Here is a 13,064-nt window from a genome sequence, read left to right on the forward strand (position 1 = left end):
GATCTTGACAGAGTTCAGGGTCCTTTAAATGATAGTCTTAATTGGAGTGTTTTACCGGGCAGTGCATTACATTGTGGAAAACACTACAGGTTTATGGTTCTAAAGACTGGTTTATTATCTTTTAGAATGTTTAATTGAACTTAATTTTTTTAAGGAGACGGAGTCTGGCTTTGTTGCCCAGGCTGGTCTTGGAACTCCTAGGCTCATGATCCTTCTGCCTCAGCCTCCCTAAGTGCTAGGATCACCAGCATCAGCCACCACACCCAGCCAGTTTTTTATTTTATTTTATTTTTGAGACAGAGTCTAGCTCTATCACCCAGGCGGAAGTGCAGTGACATGAGCTTGGCTCACTGCAATCCTGCCTCCCAGGTTCAAGCAATTCTCCTGCCTCAGCCTCCTGAGTAGCTGGGATTACAGGCCTGTGCCGCTACACACAGCTAATTTTTGTATTTTTGTAGAGATGAGGTTTCACTCTATTGGCTAGGCTGGTCTCAAACTGCTGGACTCAAACGATCTGCCTGCCTCTGCTTCCCAAAGTGCTGGGATTACAGACATGAGCCACTGTGCCTGACCTTTATTATAATATTTTTTATATTTGAATGACATTTTGAAAGAACTTGTGTACACATTTTTAATTTGATCCTTATGGTAACACTGTGAGATAGGCAGAGGAGACATATTAGACCTGTTATAGATTAAAGAACTGAAGCTCAAAGGTGAATTGACCTGCTCACAGTTTTATGTCTAGTAATGGGCCAGAACTGTGTCTGGAAACTAAGTCTTCCCAGTTTGTATGCTCCTCCGCCTCCCTCCCAGCCTCTGGCCCTGGCCCCACAGACCACGCTGTAAATCCCTGGGACTTAATCTTGTTTCTCTCAACCTAAGCTATTTTTTCATAAAGTCATAAAAAACAATTAAATGTAACCATTCATCAGTAAACAAAATCCTTAATTAAAAACATAATGATCAGAATAGAAATTCGATTAAGGAATTGTTAACTTGTTAGACATTATAATGATATCTACACTGTTTTTTAAAAACTTCTTATCTTTTAGAGGTACATACTCAATTATTAATGGGTAAAAGGATGGATGTCTGTCAAAATAATCTAGTAGGGAAACAGTATTGCTGTAAACCTTTGGTTACAGCAAATTGGTCCTGAGTTGATAATTACGGAAGAAGCTAGCTCATGGGTCCATAGGGATTCATTATATTCTTTCTACTTTTGTATAGATTTAAATTTTCCCATAAAAATACTTTAAAAAATAGTCCGGGCGCGGTGGCTCACGCCTGTAATCCCTGCACTTTGGGAGGCTGAGGTGGGCCGGGAGTTCAAGACCAGCCTGGCCAACATGGTGAAACCCCTTCTCTACTAAAAGTACAAAAATTAGCTGGGCGTGGTGGCATGGCCTGTAATAGTCCCAGCTACTCCAGAGGCTGAGGCAGGAGAATCGCTTGAACCCGGGAAGCAGAGGTTGCAGTGAGGCGAGATCATGCCACTGTATTCCAGCCTGGGTAACAGAATGAGACTCTGTCTCAAAAATATGTCTATATATTAAAAATAATAGGCCAAGCATGGTGGCTCACGCCTGTAATCACAGCACTTTGGGAGGCCAAGGCAGGCGGATCATGAGGTCAGGAGATTGAGACCATCCTGGCTAACATGGTGAAACCCCATCTCTACTAAAAATACAAAAAAATTAGCCGGGCGTGGTGGCAGGCGCCTGTAGTCCCAGCTACTCGGAAGGCTGAGGTGAGAGAATCGCTTGAACCCAGAAGGCAGAGGTTGCAGTGAGCCAAGATTGTGCCACTGCACTTGAGCCTGGGTGACAGAGCAAGACTCCATCTCAAAATAGATAAATATAATAATATAAAATAATTAGATTATTATAGTTTGGTTAAAACATTAGTTGACTACTGTCAGTTACTTGTTGGGGCAGAAGTGGGGAATGCAGGGGTATATGTGAAATGAGGATAGCCTTGAGTTGATTGTTGGTTTAACTAAGTGTTTATTACTCTCCACTTTTATATATGTTTGAAATCCCCCACTTAAAAAATCAGTACAAGGCCAGGCACGGTGGCTCACGCCTGTAATCCTAGCACTTTGGAAGGCCGAGGCGGGTGGATCATGAGGTCAGGAGATGGAGACCATCCTGCCTAACACAGTGAAACCCCGTCTCTACTAAGAAGACAAAAAAAAAAAAATCAGACGTGGTGGCAGGCACCTGTAGTCCCAGCTACTTGGGAGGCTGAGGCAGGAGAATGGCGTGAACCCAGGAGGTGGAGGTTGCAGTGAGCTGAGATCTCGCCACTGCACTCCAGCCTGGGTGACAGAGCAAGACTCTGTCTCAGAAATAAATTAATTAATTAATTTAAAAAATCAGTAGATTGTAAAACAAATATAGTAACTTGGATGGAAGGCGTTGAATGCTACCTCTGTGTAGTTTCTTGGCTAGTGTTTTGGCCTGTAAGTTCTTTTTTTTTTTTTTTTTTTAGAGAGGGTGGGGCTCTGTCTCCCGCCCTGGAGTGCGGTGGCCGGGTCTCAGCTCACTGCAAGCTCCGCCTCCCGGGTTTACGCCATTCTCCTGCCTCAGCCTCCCGAGTAGCTGGGACTACAGGCGCCTGCCACCTCGCCCGGCTAGTTTTTTTGTATTTTTTTTAGTAGAGACGGGGTTTCACCGTGTTAGCCAGGATGGTCTCGATCTCCTGACCTCGTGATCCGCCCGTCTCGGCCTCCCAAAGTGCTGGGATTACAGGCTTGAGCCACCGCGCCCGACCGGCCTGTAAGTTCTTAAAACTGAAAGAAAACCTAGGTTCTCAAGTTATGACAACCCTCCTTCTGCAAGAAAAATGTAGAATGTCACTCTCAAGTCATACAAGAATACAAGTTCCCTGAGGACAGAGACCTTATCTCTCTTATCCATGTTGGTATGTCCTGCTACTAGTAAGGATTTGTTTAATTAACCAGTCATCATAAAGTACCATAAAATATTTAAGGATTTTACAAATGCTAGAGGATTTCTGGGAATTTGGTCAAAATTTAAATACTTTCAGCATACTTCTGTTTCTAATGTGGAAGTTCCTGATAGCTTCAAGAACAATTTTTGTGACTTAAGTACAAGTCTTTATGGCATGGTTTTAGCCTATCTCTCTTTCCTGAAACAATTCCTATTTAACAGTGATGGTAAGTTCGGTAAGAGCAGGGACAGTGTTTCTTTTGTCCTATGTCTCCTAAGCCCAGCCCATATTGGGTCCTCACAAGTTTTGCTGAGTGAACTTTTAATGCAGCTTATAGAACCCTTTCTAATGTGTTTTTCTCTCTTTCCTACCAACCTTCTCAACCCTAGCCCCACAGCATGGAACCACAGGTTACTCTAAATGTGACTTATAAAAATGAAATTCAAAGCTTTCTGGTTTCTGATCCAGAAAATACAACTTGGGCTGATATTGAGGCTATGGTGAGTGTTACTTTATTTTGTTTCTCCTTGGTTTAAGCATGGTTATTTTTTCCAAAGGTAGCTATTTTTAGTAGTGTTGTTTCATAGCTGTAAAGTCTGTCATAGTTACCATTTCTGGGCCTTTTGGAAAATTGCTTTTGATAGGAGTTCAGTATTCATATATGAGATGTGCCCCAATAAAGGGAACCAACAAATAAGTTTCCTTTTGAACATTTTAGAAAGGGAAGGTAAAATTGTTTTTAGTGAGATAGGATTTAGAAAACCTATTAATTTTAGAAACAGTATGAGGAATGAATTGGTGTGGGCTCCACCCCAACCAGGTCCCAAGGAAATGTTCTCTTGCATGAGTGAGGATATAACTTGTGTTTTGCAAGAACCTATCGATTGTTTTTATTGCTGGGTCAGAGGTTGAGTATCTCAAAGTTGAGCAGGAAAAACTTTCATACCTGCTTAGACAGCAGTTCATCTGTTCTGTTTTTTTGCTAAGGCTTTTCCTCCTGTTGGTTTGCCCTTTGTACTCTTCTGTTTTTGTTCAGTTTGCAGTGGTGAATGTTTTACTTCCTGTGTTGATGTGTTTCTCTACTGAAAGAGTTTTTCCCTTTGGTAAAACTCTACGTTTACCTGGTTATATCTGATGGTAACTAAAAAGGGAAAGAAATGGTAGATCTTGTAAGATGATCTAAAGTAGTTGTCTGCCTTCCAGCAAATACCTGAATCCTAACAGTGACAGTGAGACCCATCTCAAAAAAAAAAAGATTGGATTCAGAAAGAAGTTAGATCTTGTTTGTGAAAAGATGTGAAAATCACAGTTATCTTTCTTTTCCTAGTAGTTAAATGAGCTGAGAGCTTGCCTTTTTTCTTTATTGTAAATTTTAAGTGTAAAAGTATAATACATGCCCATTTTAAGAAGAGAAACCATCTCAAGCAGTTAATAGCCCTCCACTCTCCCTCCCCTCATCTGTTACTCCCACCTCTTTTGGGTAACCAATGTTAACAGCCCTGTATGTACTTTACATTTTCCATGTTCATGCAGATAACATTCTAGGATCATACTATAAACATTATTTGGCCGGGCACAGTGGCTCATGCCTGGAATCCCAGCACTTTGGGAGGCCCTGGCGGGTGGACCACTTGAGCTCAGGAGTTTGAGACCAGACTGGGCGACATAGTAAAATCCCATCTCTATTAAAAAAATACAAAAATTAGCTGGGCGTGGTAGCAGGCCCCTGTGGTCCCAGCTACTCTGGAGGCTGAGGTGGACGAATTGCTTGAGTGCTGGAGGTTGAGGCTGCGGTGAGCCAAGATCGAGCCACTGCACTCCAGTCTGAGCCACAGAGTGAGACCCGTCTCAAAAAAAAAAAACAAAAAACCAAAAGATGCTTTTTGTTTTTTTTCCTCTTATCATGAAACTTCAGGAGGTATCCATCTATACACATAACTTATACACTGTTCTACAGGATAAACTCTGTCCTGTTACAAATGTGAGATTAATGGGTCACAAAGCCTTTTATTTGGAATTTTAATAGATTCTGCCAAATGCTTTGCAGAACAATCGTAGCAGCACACAGAAATACATGACAATGTCCTGAATTTTTGACAACACTGGATGTTATGACTTTAAAAAACGTTTGCTGTTCCCTACCCCACTCCCCCCTCAAAACACACACACACACAGACACACACACACACACACAAACACACACACACACAATTTGCTATTCTGATGAGATGTCATCTCATTGCTTCAATTTGCATTGTTCTGACCACCAGAAAGTTTGAAAGTCTTCTGATGTGCTTGTTAGGTGTTCTGATCTCCTCTTCTCTGAATTTTATGTATATTTTTACCTGGGTTGTTAATTGTATCATTAGCAGTTTTGCTGATGCTCTGGGTGTGTCGCAGATACTAACCCTTTGTTATGGGTTGTTATGGTTGTTTGTTGTTTGTCTTTTGATTTTGTGGATTTTTTTAACTGTATAAAATATTTAATATGTAATGAAATGTGCACAGCTCATCTTTTGACTTCTGCATACATTATAACCTGCCTTTAAATGTGTATTTCTTTTGTAGGTAAAAGTTTCATTTGATCTGAATACTATTCAAATAAAATACCTGGATGAGGAAAATGAAGAGGTAAAGTATATTATGGTACTTATTGCTAGGTGTTCAGAATAGCAATCTTATTTCTCCAGTGATATGGGCTTTAATAATTCAAAATAGTGTTTAGCTCATTTGTGTAGTGGTTTAAATATATTTGATAATTGAATATTCTAAGAAGACTTGCAGCATCTGAGATGGAATTGAGAAATGGAGAAGTAACATTGAAGAATATCTCAGAGATAACTTTCACTTTAAAAAAAAAAAAAAAAAAGGAAATGGTGTCTCACTATGTTGCTGAGGCCAGTCTTGAACTCCTGGACTCAAGCAGTTCTCCCACCTCAGCCTCCCAAAGTGCTGGGATTATAGGTGTGAGACACCATGCCTGGCCTGAGATAACTTTTTTTTTTTTTTTTTTTGAGACGGAGCCTCACTCTGTCGCCTAGGCTGGAGTGCAGTGGTGCGATCTTAGCTCTCTGCAACCTCCAGTTCCTGGGTTCAAGTGATTCTTCTGTCTCAGCCTCCCGAGTAGCTGGGATTACAGGTTTATACCACCACGCCTGGCTAATTTTTGTATTTTTAGTAGAGACGGGATTTCACCATGTTGGCCAAGCTGGTCTTGATCTCCTGGGCTCAAGCCATTGGCCCGTCTTGGCCTCCCAAAGTGCTGGCATTACAGTCGTGAGTTACCACACCTGGCCAAGATAACTTTTAAAATTATATAGTGACCTTAAGTTCACATATACCATAAGCTACCATTTAGTTTATAATAATACAAATATCATGACTAAGCTTTTTTTTTTTAAAAGAGACAGAGTCTCACTCTGTTGCCCAGGCTGGAGTGCATTGGCATGATCATAGCTTACTGCAACCTAGAGCTCCTGGGTTCAAGGAATCCTCCCATCTCAGCCTTCTGGGAACCTAGGACATGCCTCTGCATCCGGCAACATTTTTTAATTCTTTGGAGAGATGGGGTCTCACTTCGTTGCCCAGGCTAATGGCTAAGCTTTATTGAGTGGTTACAGTGTGGCAGACTAGCAACAATACCATGTATTGAGTACATTATTATCATCACTGTTTTACCCATGAGGAAACTGAGGCACAGAGGTGAAAATAACTTGTCCAAATGCACAAAAACTTGGAAGTAGTAAAGTAGTGGTTCAGTCCATACCCTCTGGCTGTAGAACTCAAGCTCCTAACCGTTATATTGCACTGCCTCTTAATGTATCTGAAATAAAGGAGGGCACAGTAGATAAGCAATAACATTTCTTTATTTTTTTTTGAGACGGAGTCTCGCTCTGTCGCCCACGCTGGAGTGCAGTGGCGCTATCTTGGCTCACTGCAAGCTCCAACTCTTGGGTTCACGCCATTCTCCTGCCTCAGCCTACCAAGTAGCTGGTACTACAGGTGCCCGCCACCACGCCCAGCTAATTTTTTGTATTTTTAGTAGAGACGGGGTTTCACCGTGTTAGCCAGGATGGTCTCGATCTCCTGACCTCATGATCTGCCCACCTTGGCCTCCCAAAGTGCTAGGATCACAGGCGTGAGTCACCGCACCCAGCCTTAAAATTTCTTAAGTATTATTCATGACTAGCAAGTGATACGGAAAAGCTGAAGGCTTGGCCTGAGTTTTTGTCTGTCCTATGGGGCTGGTCCTAGTAGCAGAAATGCTCGATTGATGAGACACTTATAATTCACTGTTGTTTTTTTTCCTTTTATAGGTATCCATCAACAGTCAAGGTGAGTCCCTGAGAGAGTCTGTTCAGCCTTATTTAAAAGCCTTAATCTGCTCATTGAGGCATTTCTATTTATACTCAAACCTTATTGCAGTATTAATTTTAGAGTTTGGAATTTAGTATACTATAAATTGACATTGCACTGATGGACATTAGTTACATAGGGGATTTTATTGTATAGCAATTTTTTGTATATAGGATGATGCCTTTGAATGGACCCTAAGGACAGCTTTAACGGGAGGTTCTCATATTTAAGATGCCAGTCCTCTGAAATTAATATGCCTCCCAGTTCAATACATATAAGTATTCCCATGGTATTGCATTTGTTTCTGACTTTGTATATATATTAATATGAACTTACAAACAAGTGGTATTCCAAAAGTTTATTTATCAGATGTTCAGAGCTTGGAGTGCATTTTCCCATAGGAACCATGTTATAGTTGAAAATTAGTTTCCCAGGATAGCCCCTAAAATCTTATTTTAATCAGGTGAAATGATAGTATTAACACTGAACTCTCTTGAGTCCTGAGCATCACAGTGCCTAAACGTGAGGGACCTGACTTGAGATTTTGTAACTGGAAGACTCCCAGTAGTGATGAAAGAGGGATTTATGGGGAAGAACTGATCTACAGTAGATTCTGTTTGCAAGAAGAAGGGAGTTTGTCAGCAAAAGATAGTTGCTGTTCATATATAATAAGCTAAGAATTCTTTAATGTCAGGATTGGCTGTATGTTTAAAAAAATTTTATTGTATATATTGAAGGTGTGCAACATGATGTTATGAAATACATATACAGTAATGCATCACTTAGTGACAGGGATATGTACTGAGAAATGCATCAATTAGGTGATTTTGTCATTATATGGACATCACAGAGTGTACTTACACAAACCTAGATGGTATAGCCTACTACACACCTAGGAGATACGGTGTAACCTATTGCTCCTAGGCTGCAAACCTGCAGAGCATGTTACTGTACTGAATACTATAGACAGTTGGAACACAATGGTATTTGCATATCTAAACATAGAAAAGGTACAGTAAAAATGTGGCATTATAGTCTTATGGGATCACCATCATACATGTGGTTGACCACAATGTTACGTGGCAGTGGTTACTATAGTGAAGCAAATTAACATATCCATCATCTCATTATAGTGGCCCTGTGGTGCCCTGAGCCCTCCCCAGAAACCAGCCATAATCTACTTATTTAGCAAAAATCATGAATATAATATACGATTATTTAACTATAATATGTTCCTCATGTTGTACAGTTCATCTTTAGGATTGGCTATACTTAATCTTATAGAATTTTTGGTTCTTGAATGAATGAATGGATGTGTACAAAGTAAAAATAATTTTAAAATAATAGAATCTTTTGGGGTGTGTGAAGAAATATCATGTTGTATATTTTTTGTCCTTTTAGGAGAATATGAAGAAGCACTTAAGGTAATGAGTATTTAGTCTCATATTCAAATAATGTAAAAAATATTATTATGGGTTTGTTTTTTTGTTTTTTTGTTTTTGAGACGAGGTTATGCTGTGTCATCCAGGCTGGTGTGCAGTGGCACAATCTGGGGTTGCTGCAACCTCCACCTCCCAGGCTTAAGTGACCCTTCCTCCTCAGCCTCCTGAGTAGCTGGAACTGCAGACACATGTCACCACGCCCGGCTAACTTTTTATATTTTTTGTAGAGACAGGGTTTTGCCATGTTTCCCAGGCTGATCTAGAACTCTTGGGCTAAAGCAATCTGCCAGCCTTGGCCTCCCAAGTGCTGGGATTATAGGTATGAGCCACTGCGCCTGGCCTAAAATATTTATTGACTGAAACTCAAACCTGAATTCCATTAGTTATGGGCAGAGACTAATAAGTAAACACCATGAAACCTATTTTTAGGGAGACTGATGAGGGAGACACTCAGCAAAAGGCAATTCATAATAAAAAGGTCCTTCTCAGTTATAGTCCCATCTCTTTACTGGTCTTAGTGCTACTGTTCTAGTGTTTAAAAGTACAAATATCTTGGCCGGGCGCGGTGGCTCATGCCTGCACTCCCAGCGCTTTGGGAGACTGAGGCGGGCAGATCACCCGAGGTCAGCAGTTCAAGACCAGCCTGACCATCATGGTGAAACCCCATCTCTACTAAATACAAAAAATTAGCCAAGTGTGGTGGCGCATGCCTATAATCCCAGCTACTTGTGAGGCCAAGTCAGGAGAATCATTTGAACCTGGGAGGCGGAGGTTGCAATGAGCTGAGGTCACGCCATTGCACTCTAGCCTGGGCAACAAGAGGGAAACTCCATCTCAAACAAAACAAAAACTCTCTAGAACTGTGCCTTGATGCCATTTTTGTTTTGTTTTGTTTTGTTTTTTTCTTAAAGAGACTGGGTCTTGCTATGTTACCTAGGCCAGCCTTGAACTCCTGCGCTCAAGTGATCCTGCTGCCTCAGCCTCCCAAGTAACTGGGACTATGGGTGTGCACCACCATGCCTGGTCTAGAACTATGTTTTCTGGTTCACATTTTTCACCTCTTTCCCTCACTCTGTTCTCTCCTTTTTTTTTCCTTTGAGACAGAGTCTCTGTTGCTTAGGCTGGAGTGCAGTGGTGCAATCTTGGCTCACTACAACCTCCACCTCTGGGGTTCAAGTGATTCTCATACCTCAGCTTCCCACGTAGCTGGGATTACAGGTGTGTGCCACCACACCCAGCTAATTTATTTTGTAGTTTTTAGTAGAGACAGAGTTTCGCCATGTTTGGCAGGCTGGTCTTAAACTCCTTACCTCAAGTGATCCGCCTGCCTCGGCCTCCCAAAGTGCTGGGATCACAGGCGTGAGCCACTGTACCCAGCCTACCTCACTCTGTTCTTTACAGCCCATACAATCTTATGTTTAAGGCAGAAGTGATAGCCACTTTTTGGACATGGAATGCTTTTTTTTGTTTTTAGTTTCTGATTTTTAAAAATTTGTATGTGTTTAAGGTATAAAATGTGATGTTTCGAAATATGTATACGTTTTGAAATGATTACCACAATCAAGCTAATTAATATATCCATCACCTCAGATGTAGTTACACATTGAATCCTTTTTTCTTTTTTTTTTTTTGAGACGGTGTCTCGCCCTGTTGCTCAGGCTGGAGTGCCATGGTGCGATCTTGGCTGACAGCAGTCTCCGCCTCCCAGGTTCAAGTGTTCCTGCTTCAGCCTTCCTGATAGCTGGGATTACAGGTGTGCGCGCTACCGTGCCCGGCTAATTTTTGTATTTTTAGTAGAGATGGCATTTCACCATGTTGGCCAGGTTCATCTCGAACTCCTGACCTCAGGTGATCCTCTTGCCTTGGCCTCCCAAAGTGCTGGGATTATAGGCATGAGCCACCTCTCACTGCCCCAAAATACTATTCTTTTTTTTTTTTGAGACAAAGTCTCACTTTGTTGCCCAGGCTAGAGTGCAATGGTGCCATCTCAGTTCATTGCAACCTCTGCCTCCTGGGTTCAAGCAATTCTCCTGTCTCAGCCTCCCGAGTAGCTGGGATTACAGGTGCACGCCACCATGCCCGGCCAATTTTTGTATTTTTAGTAGAGATGAGGTTTCACCATGTTGGACGGACTGGTCTTGAACTCCGGACCTCAGGTGATCTGCTCGGCTCAGACTCCCCAAAGTGCTGGGATTACAGGCATGAGCCACCACGCCTGGCCCCAAAATACTGTTTTTATTGGAAAAGTAAATGCTTAATTATAGGACGTATCTTTAAGTTTTTTGAGTTTTGTTAGTCTAGAATTAACTTTTTTGGAAACCTGAGTTAAGATTCCGTAAGTGATGTCTTACTTAAAAACCAATTAGACCGGGCGCAGTGGCTCACTCCTGTAATCCCAGCACTTTGGGAGGCTGAGGCAGGCAGATGATGAGGTCAAGCGGTCGAGACCATCTTGGCTAACATAGTGAAACCCCGTCTCTACTAAAACTACAAAAAGTAGCTGGGTGTGGTGGCACATGCCTATAGTCCCAGCTACTCAGGAGGCTGAGGTAGGACAATCGCTTGAACCCGGGAGAGTTTGCAGTGAGCCGAGATCACACCACCGCATTCCAGCCTGGTGACAGAGCAAGACTGTATCTCAAAAAAAAAAAAAAAACAAAGAAACAAACAGAAAAATAGTAACCCAGTCAAGGAAAATCTTATCTAATTTGCCATCTTAAAACCTAGTTTTACGGGGTTTTTTGTTTGTTTTTGTGGAATAAAGCAACACAATACTTTTGTGGTTTTAATAACAAAAGTTCATGACCGGCCTGGGTAACATATGACAAAAAATTTTTTAAATTAGCCAACAGGCATAGTGACCCAAACCTGTAACCCGAGCACTTTGGGAAGCCGAGGTGGGTGGATTGCTTGACCCCGGGAGTTCGAGACTAGCCTGGGCAACATCATGAAATTCCACCTCTAGAAAAGTACAAAAATTAGCCAGGTGTGGTTGTACGCATCTGTAGTCCCAGTTACTCAGGAGGCTGAGGTGGGAGGATAGTTTGAACTCAGGTGTCCAAGATCAGTCTGGGCAACACAATGAGACTCCTGTCTCCAACAAAAACAAAAACCTTAGCCAGGTGTGGTGACATGTGCCTGTAATCCCAGCTACTCGGGAGGCTGAGGTGGGGAAGATCGCTTGAGCCCAGGAGATAGGCTGGAGTGAGCCACGCACTGCATTCCAACATGGGCGACAGAGCAAATTGCCATCTCAAAAAAATAAAAATAAATTTCTAGGCCAGGCACAGTGGCTCACACCTGTAATCTCAGCACTTTCGGACGCTGAGGTGGGTGGATCACCTGAGGTCAGTATTTCGAGACCAGCCTAGCCAACATAGTGAAACCCCATCTCTACTAAAAGTACAAAAATTAGCCGGGTATGGTGGTTGGCACCTGTATGTAATCCCAGCTACTTGGGAAGCTTAGGCAGGAGAATTGTTTGAACCCAGGAGGCGAAGGTTGCGGTGAGCCAAGACCATGCCATTACACTCCAGCCTGGGCAACAAGAGCAAAACTCTGTCTCAAAAATAAATAAATAAATAAATTTCTAGTTAACATTCTTAGCAAAGAAATAGCAAATTGAGTGTAAACATTATATTTGTTGTTGGATTTAATAAAGCAAACACAAATCCCAGTATTTTCTAGCATAATTTACCACATTCTTCTGTTTTGATGTCTTTGAAATGTTATTTAGGAGACGAGAATCACGTCGTATGTTTTTGTTTCATAATGTATGCTCTTAGATGGCAGTTAAACAGGGAAACCAACTGCAGATGCAAGTCCACGAAGGGCACCATGTTGTTGATGAAGCCCCGCCCCCAGTTGTAGGAGCAAAACGACTAGCTGCCAGGGCAGGGAAGAAGCCACTTGCACATTACTCTTCACTGGTGAGAGTCTTGGGATCAGACATGAAGACCCCAGAGGATCCTGCAGTGCAGGTATGAAGGGTATGGCCCAGTCTATCCAATATCTTTTCTTTTTTTTTAAATAAAGCTGAATAGGTTTCTTTATTTTATGTTTTTATTTTTTTTTTTGAGACGGAGTCTCGTCTCGCCCAGGCTAAAGTGCAGTGGCGCGATCTTGGCTCACTACAAGCTCCGCTGCCTCTCGGGTTCATGCCATTCTCCTGCCTCAGCCTCCCGAGAATCTGGGACTACAGGCGCCCGCCACCATGCCCAGCTAATTTTTTTGTATTTTTAGTAGAGACAGGGTTTCACCATGTTCGCCAGGAAGGTCTCGATCTCCTGACCTCGTGATCCGCCGGCC

At 42.1% G+C, this 13,064-nt stretch overlaps 1 protein-coding gene across 11 annotated transcripts in view; it reads left to right on the top strand.

The window, feature by feature from the left end:
• The window catches only part of NBR1 (NBR1 autophagy cargo receptor), a 40,749-nt gene that overhangs the window by 2,987 nt on the left and 24,698 nt on the right, over window positions 1-13,064 (top strand). For 10 of the 11 annotated variants that reach the window (XR_004179286.1, XM_031657097.1, XM_031657098.1 and 7 more), the window contains 5 exons: window positions 3,348-3,458; window positions 5,527-5,589; window positions 7,275-7,293; window positions 8,716-8,738; window positions 12,542-12,736. Coding sequence is in view for 10 of the 11 variants with exons in the window: in XM_031657097.1 (XP_031512957.1) it covers window positions 3,357-3,458; window positions 5,527-5,589; window positions 7,275-7,293; window positions 8,716-8,738; window positions 12,542-12,736 (402 nt within the window). In the remaining variant the exon portion in view is untranslated. The remainder of the gene's footprint in view (window positions 1-3,347; window positions 3,459-5,526; window positions 5,590-7,274; window positions 7,294-8,715; window positions 8,739-12,541; window positions 12,737-13,064) is intronic. The other variant, XM_031657100.1, reaches the window with a different exon arrangement.

Source organism: Papio anubis, chromosome 17, assembly GCF_008728515.1.
Source record: "Papio anubis isolate 15944 chromosome 17, Panubis1.0, whole genome shotgun sequence".
NCBI classification, from domain to species: Eukaryota; Metazoa; Chordata; class Mammalia; order Primates; family Cercopithecidae; genus Papio; species Papio anubis.